This window comes from Lynx rufus, unplaced genomic scaffold (assembly GCF_022079265.1).
Source record: "Lynx rufus isolate CCGP_SWC_20201006 ecotype Redwood Valley unplaced genomic scaffold, mLynRuf1.p SCAF_18, whole genome shotgun sequence".
In the NCBI taxonomy this organism is placed as follows: Eukaryota; Metazoa; Chordata; class Mammalia; order Carnivora; family Felidae; genus Lynx; species Lynx rufus.
This window is the reverse complement of record NW_025814832.1, coordinates 11,089,667-11,102,357: the sequence shown is the minus strand read 5'-3', so window position 1 is coordinate 11,102,357 and position 12,691 is coordinate 11,089,667. Positions and strand designations below refer to the sequence as shown.

The window sequence follows — 12,691 nt, the reverse complement described above, 5'->3', positions numbered from 1 at the left end:
TGAATAAAACTTGAGGACGTGGAAGTTCATGTTCTGATGCAGATTTAGTCTTTGCCAATGGAACCAAGTCACTTTACCTCTCACTGTTGTAGTCTTCCCATCTGTAAAACAGCCTTGACACCACTAGCCCACCCCAGAAGGTAGCAAGGGGGCTGGACTGATTTTGATTTTAAGTTTCAAATAGAGTCATCCAGACTGCTTCTAATCACCAGCCCAATGCCTTTTGTTCAAATAGCAAATCTTGTGCGGCACTTATGAAAACCCAGATACTACACCCCTCCTCAACTTGGTAGTATTTTGAATGTTTTACAAATAACTACAGGCAACAGAGAACAAGATAGACAAGGAAAGAGAATATACAAATACTGAGATAACAGGGGGAAAGGGATAAAAATATGAATGCAGGAAGCACTTGGAACAAAAGACACAGTGGCAAAGGACAGTGCCTGTGAATAAAATGTGTAAATGTACAGTAAAACCACTGAAAGTAAAAAACAGGAAACTGCCAGAGCATTTATATTTTATTTGCAGGTTACTACTGTTGGCTACAAAAAGAAATCCTTTACAAAGTAAGAGTCTTCGGAAGCAAAAAGGTAGGAAGGTCTGAACTAATTAAAAACAGGTCGGCTAACGACAGGCAACATCACGTGTGCACTGAGATGGAGTGTAGCCATAAAAGCTTGACACATACATGCAATGTATTAAGTTGGGAATGTGTGTCTCTCCAGCTTCATATCTATTAAAGGAACAAACAATTTACATGTTGCTGTATTACAGAAGTATGATATGTGGTGTGTCAACCCTTTCTCTTCAAATTGAACCATGTTAAGTCAAAGCAGTGATGGGGGGGGTTGGGGGTGGGGAGGGGAGGAGAAAAGCAGGGAGAAAGAAAGTTTCAAAAAAATCTCTGCCTCAGCAAAAGTTTTCATTAAAATTTTAGACAAATGATCCCTGTGTCCTTCTCCCTTGCTGCCTGGGGCTCCATGCTATTTCTATGCAAATAACAACCTCGTGGTTTATATCTTATTATTTCCACCGGAGCTGCAGCGACATGACCTGAGACGTGTAAGAGGTTGGGGGGGGGGAGGGTGGGAATTGGAGAGGAGAGAGAAAGAGAGAGAAAGAGAGAGGGAGAAAGGGAGAGAGAGATGGAGTGGGTGTTCACTCAAGTGTGAAAAAATATTGTCAGGAGTGAGCGTCAAGAACAAAAAAAAAATTGCAGGGATAACGTGTTTATTTCAGTCCCCCCACCCCCAACCCCCACCCCCCACCCTACCCCCCCTTGCAAACCAGCACCTTTTAAAATTCATTGGGCATCAGGCGATCATGCACAATCCATCTGCTTTCACTTTATCATTTGCATTTCATGCCTCCTGGCTTTTGATGTGCTGATACTTTGATGCAGTCAGGAGACGCGCATTATCATTATTTCAATTTTCAAAGGGGTCAACGGGATCGGCACTTGCACACACAGATTTCTTTTTTCCTACAACCTCCGCACACCCCTCCTTTCCTATTCTTCACCCCAATGTTTAACATAAAGGATGAAGACTCAAAAAGGCGGGGGTCAAATGTTTACAGTCTAAAAGCGTGCATATACCACCTACATTTCCACTTTGCACAGGTACACGCATACTCGAGCAAAATAGTCAAGGCTTAAGGAGGTTCTACAGTGTTTTCAGACACACACAAAGACTTTCTCACATATGGATACTCAGGGAGGCACACGGAGAGAAAGAGAGGGATCTGGAAACAAGATACAGACACAAAGAGACAAGAGAGACCAGCACTCACGCAGGAAGAGACACGCACTCAAAGTAACCTGCACACACTCATAAGAGACATTACCACAGAAAGAAAGGCACACAGAGATGTTGAAAGATACTAGTACACACAAAGACGAAACACGCAAGGAGTGAGTCAGAGGGAGCAATCTATGCTTGCAGCTTCCATATAGTTTCCTTTTTCATACTGGATAGGCAAAGGGGCGGATAGGACGTTCTGAATGAATTTGCATGAAATCGGGTGTCTTCCAACAACACGTCTGTGTACTTAAGAGGCACTGACATGAAGACAGTGAAGCAGGCAGAGCAGGATTAGGTAACCTTTATAACTTGATCACTCCCTTCAGCTACAAATGATCATGTCCTTCTGGAAATGAGCATTGTTTGGTAAGTTACAGCTGCAGCTTTCCTTGTCCTTTCCCCTGCAACCACACTTCTCCTTTAACAAGCAGCCCTGCAGGCTAGGAAGAAGGGGAACATAATAAATCTCATCAGAACAATTCAACTAGATTTTAAGAAAAATTCCCTAATGCTTCCTTTATGACACAAATGAAATTCAACTGGCAAGTTTTTAGGCAAAAAACAAAAACCAAACAAACAAAACCCCCCAGCAGTAGTAACAATACCTTTGCTTTGTGTATTATTCTTTGTGCATAACATGTTCATAGGGAGAAAATAAGAAAATGTAATGAAATACCCTTCAGAAATTAGCTCTCTGTCCAGGTATGGGAATACTCGTGTCTTTTTTAAATTCCATCTTTACAGATAATCATACCTACAATTCTTTGCAACATTCATCAATATCTCATCCTAAGAAGGTATCCAAAAGAGCAACTTAAAAAAAAAATTAAGACTCTCAGCAGTTTCTCCCACTGCAATAATCTCCTTCAGTAGTGGCAGTTCACAATGTCTATTTTTAAGCTACTCTCCTAAAGGGGAGTGGGGTATGCAAGTTTGCCATTGTTAGCACAGCTCTGCCTTTCCTTAGAGGGAAAAGCAAGCCCAGAGAAGGATACAGACCTCTTAAGGAATGCAGAGAGCAAACTGCATCAGACGATTCTCCTCATTTCTGACATCTCCAAAAGCTAATTGGACCAATGGATATATCCACTTTTAAAAAATGAGGTAACAGGACACTTACTTCCTATCCTTCCACTGCAAAGTCAAGGCTTGATAAAGTTTGCACAAGTCCAGTAAACCCAGTAGTTGATACAATTCAGCGTGCATATAACTCCACAAGATAAATCATCAAATCGTGTAAGAGAGAAGAAAAGGGAACTGAAATTGTAATGAGGACCAACACTTTGTGCCAAGTGCTAGGTACTTTTGCTTATGATTTCTCATTTGATCTCCACTGTATCATTTAAGCGTGTAAGTTATTATCCCCCTTTGACAGACAAAGAAAGCTGAGGAGCTGAGAGGTTACATGAGTTGCACAAGGTCAGCCAACCAGTCCCAGACTATTACACATTCCTGGCTCTGGAGAGAAAATAATTTTCCTATGTCTGCAGAGAAGTCAGAACTACACTGTCTTTCGTATATTCAGGTATACTTAGATAGTTTTCACTCTTACAAGCGGTGACCTCACCAACCATTTTTTTTTCCTTTGGAAAAGCCCGTGAGCTTGAATTGAAAAGGCACAAGAATTTCTTTTGAAGGGATGATAAATCTCTGTCATACCCTTTCCCAGAAATCCATCCATGCATCCATCTACCCATCTTTCCATTCAATATTTACCAATTATTTCCTCTACATTCACAAATTTCTCAGAACATTAAAATGATATTGTCAACACGTTCAGAAGATGTTTCAGAGACAGCTCCACATCTGGGAATAGATCTCTTCACTTACTCACAGATGAAAGAAAGGGAAGGAGGGTAGAAAAAAAGCATTCAATTAATTCTCTTCCTAGAAAGACACTAGAACGTAAGCCCTTCAGAGCAAGAATTCTACATGGATTGTTCATGAACATATCCACAGGTCTTGGAACAGTGCCTGGCACAGAGTAGGTACTCAAAATACTTGTTGAATACAATGAATGAATGAATGATTAGGTAAGCAAGGCAATGGGCAGGAAAGATGAAGATAGAGGGGAATAGATTCAGGGAGGCATGAACTGAAAGGCTTCTCCTCAATCAGAATCTTGAATTAAGAATTCACAATCATCTTCATACAGCTTCACACACTTCTCTCAGACTCTAGAAACTTACTTTGTTGAGAGCTCCAGCTCCGGTCAGAATTAAGTGAGAATTTTCAACCTGGATGGTTCTCTGTCCCAGCCGGACAAGGTAAGCTCCAATCCCAATAGCCCGGCATGTAACCTTAAAAAAGAATAAATTAAAAAGAGAGAGAGAGAGAGAGAGAGAGAGAGAGAGAGAATAAATTCTACATGTCACAGATTTATGTCCCCTCCCAAGCTGTAAGAACTAAGGCACAAATGTATAAAATCTACATTAATAGAAAAAAAAAATTGCTTTTTAGAAAGTTTGCTTGGGGCGCCTGGGTGGCGCAGTCGGTTAAGCGTCCGACTTCAGCCAGGTCACGATCTTGCGGTCCGTGAGTTCGAGCCCCGCATCAGGCTCTGGGCTGATGGCTCAGAGCCTGGAGCCTGTTTCTGATTCTGTGTCTCCCTCTCTCTCTGCCCCTCCCCCGTTCATGCTCTGTCTCTCTCTGTCCCCCCAAAAATAAATAAACGTTGAAAAAAAAAGAAAGTTTGCTTGATTAATAACAATGTTAAAAAAGCCCCACAATTTCCTGGTCAAAGAAAAGAAGGTACAGAATTCACTGAATTGGACCAAAGGGGATTAGACACAAAGGTTCATAGGCCGTTTATTTCTCTTATACTTCTTCCCATTTCATAGATGCTTGGCATCTATACTAGAGGTAAGAACAAGAAAAATAGTTAAGAGAAGAAATTCAAGCTATTAAAATTCTCGTAGAATATTTAGAGAAATAAGAAGTTAAACTAAAGGCTAAAATGAGGTGCTAGGTTTTTCTAGGAAATTCAATTATTTACATTATCATGCACAATTAAAATCGATAATTTTTAAGAAATGTTCTCATTTGGGACTGAATGGCAGAGATCGGACCAAAAAAACTCCTAGCCACACAGTCAGTTCTTCAAAAATTTCACATTCTGATAAGATTTACCAAGCTGATGGTGATAATCTCATTATAGGCCAATGAGGATTCTCCAGCAATCATTCCAGAGCCTCGAAGGTTCTCTGCTCCAAGTCCCTCTTCCTTCCCAATAATATCAGTTATCTTGTACCTATTGGATATAGCCATGCCAAATTATAAAGGTTAAACACAAGAACAACAATCCACTAAAAGAATAATCACTATTAAAAGGCTGCTAAAAGCATACTGAAAGCTTATTTAATGCCAGGGCTCTATACTCTTCTTACACTTTTCATTCATGTATCTTTCCTTCTTAGCTTGGTGCCTATTTTCTTCTGGAAGCAATATGGTATAGTGGAAAGAGAAAAATCTGGAATTAAGTAGACAGGTTTAAAACCCTGCTCTGACACATATAGCCATGTAACTCTGGAGATAATAGTAACTTCTATAAGATGGAGATAATGGTGTCTACCTAAGGGTTGACATGAAAGTTAAATTAAAGGAACAAAGAGAGGGCTTGACACATAGATGGCGCTCTGATTTTAGATGCCCTCTCTTACTTTCTAGAACAAGTTTCTTAAAAGCAGGGCGACTGTATATCTCTCTATAATCAGCAACAGCCATTAAATCAATAATTTTTGATACACGTTACAAAGGAATAAAAAAGTCCAGAGGCATAGTGAGAATGCTCAGGCCAATTTCTCAAGTCAAAAAATCCTTTCTCTTTCCAAGACAGGGATGAAGGGCAAGATCAAAACAGTGCACTCCCATTCCTGCTCTTTGTGAATATCAAGTGCATACACAGAGGGATCCTGGCTCTAGTCTTTTGAATAGAGGGGCAAGTAGAATGTGCATGGAAGTGAAATGCTGGCCAAGTTGTCCAGAAACCATCTTGTAGATCCAGTGGGAGCCACTCGTCTGTCTTCTCGGCAGGGGATTAGGAGTGATAGCTGATAATGGGAAGTGGGAGACGGGGAATGGAACTAATAAAAGAGAGGAAAAATATAAAGTTGGAAGCAGAGATGGGCATATATTATTTACAGTTCCGTGTGTACCCAGAAAGCTTGGCACCAGGCATACTTTTATAAATTGAAATAATAAATATCCCATAGTGGCTCTTAAACTACTTTTTTGCCCCCATATTTCTCTGTTCCCTTCTTTCCTTACTTCTAACCTTCCACCAATTCTTTTGCTTTGCCCTTGCTGTTGGCCTCTGGCTTTGCATTTCTGCTTCTCAGATTCCCTGGCCTTTCTATTTTTAGCCTCTCCCAGGAATTCTCCATTCTTCCTTTTGCTCTGTATCTAGGCTCTAAATTCTAGAGTTATGTTACAGGTAAAGCTAATCTCCCTTAAGGGGTTAATGAGCCACAATAATTGGAGGGAGGGTTAATGTGTCCTTTCCAGAAGGCTCACATGCTATATAGTCACAAACACTCATGGGCATAGTCAGCCGTCCCTGCAAAGCAGATCTTTTCCCTCCTAAGGATTACATATTGCTTCACAGGTATTCATGACTTGTTAAGTGGCATCTTCTCCCTTTGTATTACATGAAAAAGAATACAAATTTCCCATTTTCTGCTCTATGATCTGAGTCTTCTACTATTGAGACTATCATTCCTTAAAGTAGTACCAAATTTTAATGTTATTTGTAATAAAAATCTTTGTATAGTGTAATACATATATAGTGTATACACTTTGCATAGGGTATATATAGATATACAGATAGATAGTATTTTATATATATATATAAAATTTTTGATCCTCACAACAATCCAGTGTGATAGGTAATATCCTCTCCATTATTACATATAATAGCAGCCAGGATTTTTGACTGCTTACTATGTACTCAGTGCTGTGCCAACAACTTTACAAATATTAATTTACTTGATCTTCATCTTACAGATGGGGAAACTAAAACTTAGAGAAGAAAAATGACTTGCTTTAACAAAAAAATATGTAAAATCAATAGCTTTCTAAAATATCAGTAATAAAGAGTTAAAAAATATAATGGGGAGGGAGAATCCCAATCAGAATAGCAAGAAAAGATACAAAATAGGGGTGCCCCTTCAGCGTCGCTCCTTATCAGGGAAATACAAATCAAAACCACACTCAGGTATCACCTCACGCCAGTCAGAGTGGCCAAAATGAACAAATCAGGAGACTATAGATGCTGGAGAGGATGTGGAGAAATGGGAACCCTCTTGCACTGTTGGTGGGAATGCAAATTGGTGCAGCCGCTCTGGAAAGCAGTGTGGAGGTTCCTCAGAAAATTAAAAATAGACCTACCCTATGACCCAGCAATAGCACTGCTAGGAATTTACCCAAGGGATACAGGAGTACTGATGCATAGGGGCACTTGTACCCCAATGTTCATAGCAGCACTCTCAACAATAGCCAAATTATGGAAAGAGCCTAAATGTCCATCAACTGATGAATGGATAAAGAAATTGTGGTTTATATACACAATGGAATACTACGTGGCAATGAGAAAAAATGAAATATGGCCTTTTGTAGCAACGTGGATGGAACTGGAGAGTGTGATGCTAAGTGAAATAAGCCATACAGAGAAAAACAGATACCATATGGTTTCACTCTTATGTGGATCCTGAGAAACTTAACAGGAACCCATGGGGGAGGGGAAGGAAAAAAAAAAAAAAAAAAAAAGGACGTTAGAGTGGGAGAGAGCCAAAGCATAAGAGACTGTTAAAAACTGAGAACAAACTGAGGGTTGATGGGGGGTGGGAGGGAGGGGAGGGTGGGTGATGGGTATTGAGGAGGGCACCTTTTGGGATGAGCACTGGGTGTTGTATAGAAACCAAGTTGTCAATAAATTTCATATATATAAAAAAAAAAAAAATAGGGGTGCCTGAGTGGCTCAGTTGGTTGAAGAGACGTCTGACTCTTAATTTTGGCTCAGGTCATGATCCCAGGGTTGTGGGACTGAGCCCCACATTAGGCTCCATGCTGAACCCGGAGCTGCTTAAGATTCTTTCTCTCTCTTCCTCTGTTCCTCTCCCCTGCTCCCACTCTCTCTCTCTAAAATAAAAAAATTAAAAATAAAAAAACAAATTTTAAAAATGCAAAATATTTAGGCATAAACATTTTAAAAACGGCAAACTCCATTTTGTACCTACACTGTGCACCACAGTACCTCAGGTGACACAGTCAACTGCCAGGGGCACTGCAGGATATTTTAAATATTTTAGAGAAACACTCTGATATATAATATCTGTTGGATCCCATGTTAACTACCAGCATTACGTGGTTCATTTTTAAACATTACATAATGCTACATTCCTTTTGACAATGTTTTATCTTTGCAATGCTGGGTTTTCAGTTTCTCTGGAAAAATAAAAACAAAAACAAAAAAACCAAGTCCTACACAAAAATCAATGCAGAACAAGAAACAATGGTGGCTACATCCGAGCTAAATCCAAGTTTTGAGAGTTCATATAGATGCAAATATCCCATTAGTAAGTAACTGTAATTATTTAAAAGTGAAAAAACTTTCAATTTATGTGTATTATATTTTCAAATAACTATTAATTTATTAGAGTATAAATACTTATGAAGTTCTCTGGGTCTGACTACTTAATAAACAGAAATATTAGGTATATCTTTTAGCTCAAAGTTGCTGTGAAAAAATTATTGAAACAGCAAGGGTGTTATGAACCAAGACAGAGTGGGAACTTCCAGCATAACCTATATGTATGAAGAAAACCACAAAATTTTTAAAAATACAGTTGAAAAAAGGAAAAACATGCCATGTTTTTTCTTGGGAAGAGTTAATAATTATGAAGATGTCAGATTTCCTAAATTAATTAATAAACTTAATGTAACTTGAATCAAAATCATTATGGAAAGTTTTTGGTAATTAAAAACAATGAAACTAATACAAAAAGACAAAAAGAGTCAATAAAATGGGGAAAAATTAAGAATGCGAGGAAATGTGCCCCATTAAAACAGTTAAAATAATGTGGCATTACCCCAAGAATAGACAGCACAAAAAACTGATACAAAGCCTAGTAACTGAATTAAGATTATTATAAAAGTGAGGAAAGTACGAATTACTCAATAATTGGTATTGTAATAGTTGATTAACATTCTGAAAGTACTTGCAGACAGACTGTAAAAATGGTAAACCTCACTAGTATTCAAAAATACCAGTTAAAATAATTGCTATTTTTATCCTATTTTATTAATTGACAATAATCAATATTGGCAAGAGTGGAGAAAAATTAAAGGGGAAGAATGCACTGTCATATACTGCTGGTGGAGTATAGATCTTGGGAGGGCAATCTGAAATTATCAAAAATATCTTTAAAATGGACATATCTTTTGACCAGTAATTCTACTTTTTAGATAGGTCAAAGGGAATAATGATAGATATTCCTAAAAGTTTATTTAAAAGAACACTCAGCTGAGGAATATAGTAGTAAAAAGTTGGAATAGTCTGAATGTTCAAAAAAGATAAAATTTATTTTATTATTAAATAAATAAAATTTTATCATAAAATATTATCAAGCCCTTAAACATATTCTCAAATAATATTTTAAGAATATACAAAATTTCCCCAAAATAGTTTTTAGTGAAAAGTGCAAATTACAAAAGAGTTTTTCTATTGTGATTCTGATTACGTAGAACAAAGTCATATATATACAGAAAAGACAGCAAGACTATAGTATACATTAATAACGTTCTTTCTCAGTAGGTTTGTAGCTAATTTTTATTTCTTCATGATTGTTTAGATATTCCAACTTTTCTAAAATGAATAAATATAATAAATATAATTTAAAAACCTTAATCAGTAAGATAAGGTCTTTCAGTTAATTAGTGGTAGAGCTATGATACAAACCTCAGACCTCCAGATTATATAATAAGCAATCTTCATTGCTCTTTCAAGGTCATGATCAGCAGGACAGTGAGGAAGAAATGATCATATTCACTTTTCTTTAATTCATGGCTAAATGATTCTCATACATATACACCTACCTGGATTCTCCTTCATCTTCTACATGTTCACAGTGGACAGAGTTGAGAGCACTGACCCTCTTATAATCCTGAGGGGTCAGATATAAGTATTTGTATCCCTGTGAAGTACAAATAGTTTTTAACTCATTATTTGCCATCATCACATAACCAGAGGACATAGCAAAGCATGCATAACACAGCTTGTTCCAAAGCTAGCTTTAAATTGTCACATCACTCTAACAGAATACTAGCATAGACAGTTCTCCTTTGAAAGATGGAAGTGTCTATTTCTCTAGTCACTGACTGTCTTTGAATTAAGCTATCTTGTAGCTACAACTGCGAATATATTCCAACCATTTCATTTTCATCAGGTTTTTAAAGGGTAATTTCTGATCTTTTGTGCCACCTCTATTAATGATATCAACACAAAATTAAAGAAATGTGTGGATTAGTATTATTTGCTTTTTCAAACCCAATGGGGTTTTCTGGGTGGTTCAGTCAGTTGAGTGTCCAGCTCTTGATTTCAGCTAAGGTTATGATCTCACAGTTCATGGGATCAAGCCCTACGTTGGGCTCTGTGCTGAGTGCAGAGCTTGCTTGGGATTCTCTGTCTCTCCCTCTCTCTCTATCCCTCCCCGACTCATGTGCATGTGTGCACGCTCTCTCAAAAAATAAATAAACAGATTTAAAAAAAAGAAAGTAAATGGTAAGAGATAATTGAGAGGATCACAAAAATGGGAAGGCAATATTAAAACCAGAATTCTATACGGTGATAATCATCATATACAGTGATAATCATCAATGAATACTGAATTCATGCCTTTTGCATTTTTATTATTTTTTATTAAGAAAATTTTTAATGCTTGTTTATTTTTGAGAGAGAGAGACACACACAGAATTTGAGGCAGGCTCCAGGCTCCGAGCTGTTGGCACAGAGCCCAAGGCAGGACTCGAACTCAAGAACCATGAGATTATGACCTGAGCCAAAGCCGTATACTTAACTGACTGAGCCACTCAGGTGCCCCTGCCTTTTGCATTTTTAAATAAACAACTTATAATTCCCATTTACATTTACAAATTTATACTAGCTTTTTGTAATTATTTTTACAAATACATACACATGCTCACAAAATACAGTTACAGGATACATGTGTTTAACTTAAAGGAATTAGTCATTCAGGAAAAAAAAAAAAAAGGTAAACAGAGGAAGATGTTTTAAATACTGTGAGAAATTATGCCACCACTTAACTCAATGAATTTGTCCCACAGTGAGCACAACCTGGAAGACATGAATCTGTCACTGAATTTGTATGACTTATGACAAGAACCTTGTAGTGTGGAGGGTCCTTAGTATGTCAGTCAGCATGTATTTATTGAGTGCCTCTTATGTGAAAGGTACTGTTCTAGGCACTGGAAAAACAGGAATGAACAAAACAGACAAAATTTCCTGGCCTTATGGAACTTATACTCTAGCGAGAGAGACAGAAATAAATAAACATATAATGTTAATGAGAATACTGTTTAAGTAAAAAAAACAGAGTGGAGAGGGAGACAGAGCGTTGTGAGACGTGAACTTGTAGAAAGAAAAACCTAGGGAAGTCTTCCTTGAAAGTGGCTTCACTGAAGAGTGGAGGAAATGAGACATGAGGATATGGGGGTGCTGGGAGAGGAAGTATTCGAAGCAGAAGGAACTGCAGATGCAGAAGTGCAGGGACATGAGTGTGCCTCAGAAATATTTAAGGAGGTCGTTAAAGCCAGTGTGGAGTGAGACTGTCTGAAAGAAATGAGGGTAGGGTGGTATTGGAAGACCAATCTATATAGGGTCTTGGGTTAAAATTCACACAATACTGGCCTTTTTTTTTTTTTTTTTTTTAAGTAATCTCTACAACCAAACATGGGGCTTGAACTCACAACCCTGAGATCAAGAGTTGAGTGCTTCATCAACTGAGCCAGCCAAACACCCCAAAACTGGCCATTTTAAAGGGTTTTTAGTATATCCTGATGTTGTGCAACCATTACCACTCTCTGATTCCAGGCCATTTCTATCACCCCAAAAAGAAACACTGTACCTGTGAGTAGTCATCAATAATTTCCATACACTTTTAATAGGAATTTTATTTAAGTATAATTTACGTGCAATAAAATTCCTTGATTTTATGTACTGCAGTTTGGTGAGTTTTGACAAATGTATACACTTGTGTAATCACCACCACAATCAAAATATTAGAATATTTCCATTATCCTCTGAAACACTATTACATTGACAAGATGTCTTAGCAAAGAAAACTGAGAAGGAGCAGTCAGGAAGCTAAAAAGGAGACTCTGGGCCCTAGAAGCCAAGAGGACAAAGTATTTCGAGGATGAAGGAGTGACCAACTGTGTCAAATGCTGCTATGGCATCGAGTAACTCAAATGAAGACTAAGATTCATGACAGAATTTAACCATATGGAATCCATGGTGACCCTGACAAAAGCAGTACAGTGCGCCGGTGAGGGTGCAAGCCTACCTGAGGTGAGGGGAGAGTGTCTGGAGATAGCAAGAAGAGACAATGCTCTTAAGAAGCTTTGCTGTCAATAAAGGTAGTGATTGGGGGCTAAGTATTTGTAAGCTAAAGGGGTAGATTTGGTACAGGGAAAAAGTGATGATTTAAGATGGAAAGGGTAAATGTCCAAGAGGAGTGACTGGCTTTGGACAGGGGCAGGGACTGTCCATCCAGAGTACAGGGAGATGGCAGAGAATAAAGGCACAGATGCAGATACGTGAGAGCTTGTGGATGCTCTCTTCTCATTGCTTCCATTTGCTCAGTGAACTGGGG

The 12,691-nt window shown here is 38.2% G+C and overlaps 1 protein-coding gene across 1 annotated transcript in view; it reads right to left on the bottom strand.

The window, feature by feature from the left end:
- The window catches only part of ACACA (acetyl-CoA carboxylase alpha), a 282,243-nt gene that overhangs the window by 66,725 nt on the left and 202,827 nt on the right, over window positions 1-12,691 (bottom strand). The window contains exons 43-45 of the mRNA XM_047080882.1: window positions 9,897-9,994; window positions 4,935-5,055; window positions 3,995-4,105 (exon numbers count right to left, since the gene is read on the bottom strand). Of these exons, the coding sequence (XP_046936838.1) occupies window positions 3,995-4,105; window positions 4,935-5,055; window positions 9,897-9,994 (330 nt within the window). The remainder of the gene's footprint in view (window positions 1-3,994; window positions 4,106-4,934; window positions 5,056-9,896; window positions 9,995-12,691) is intronic.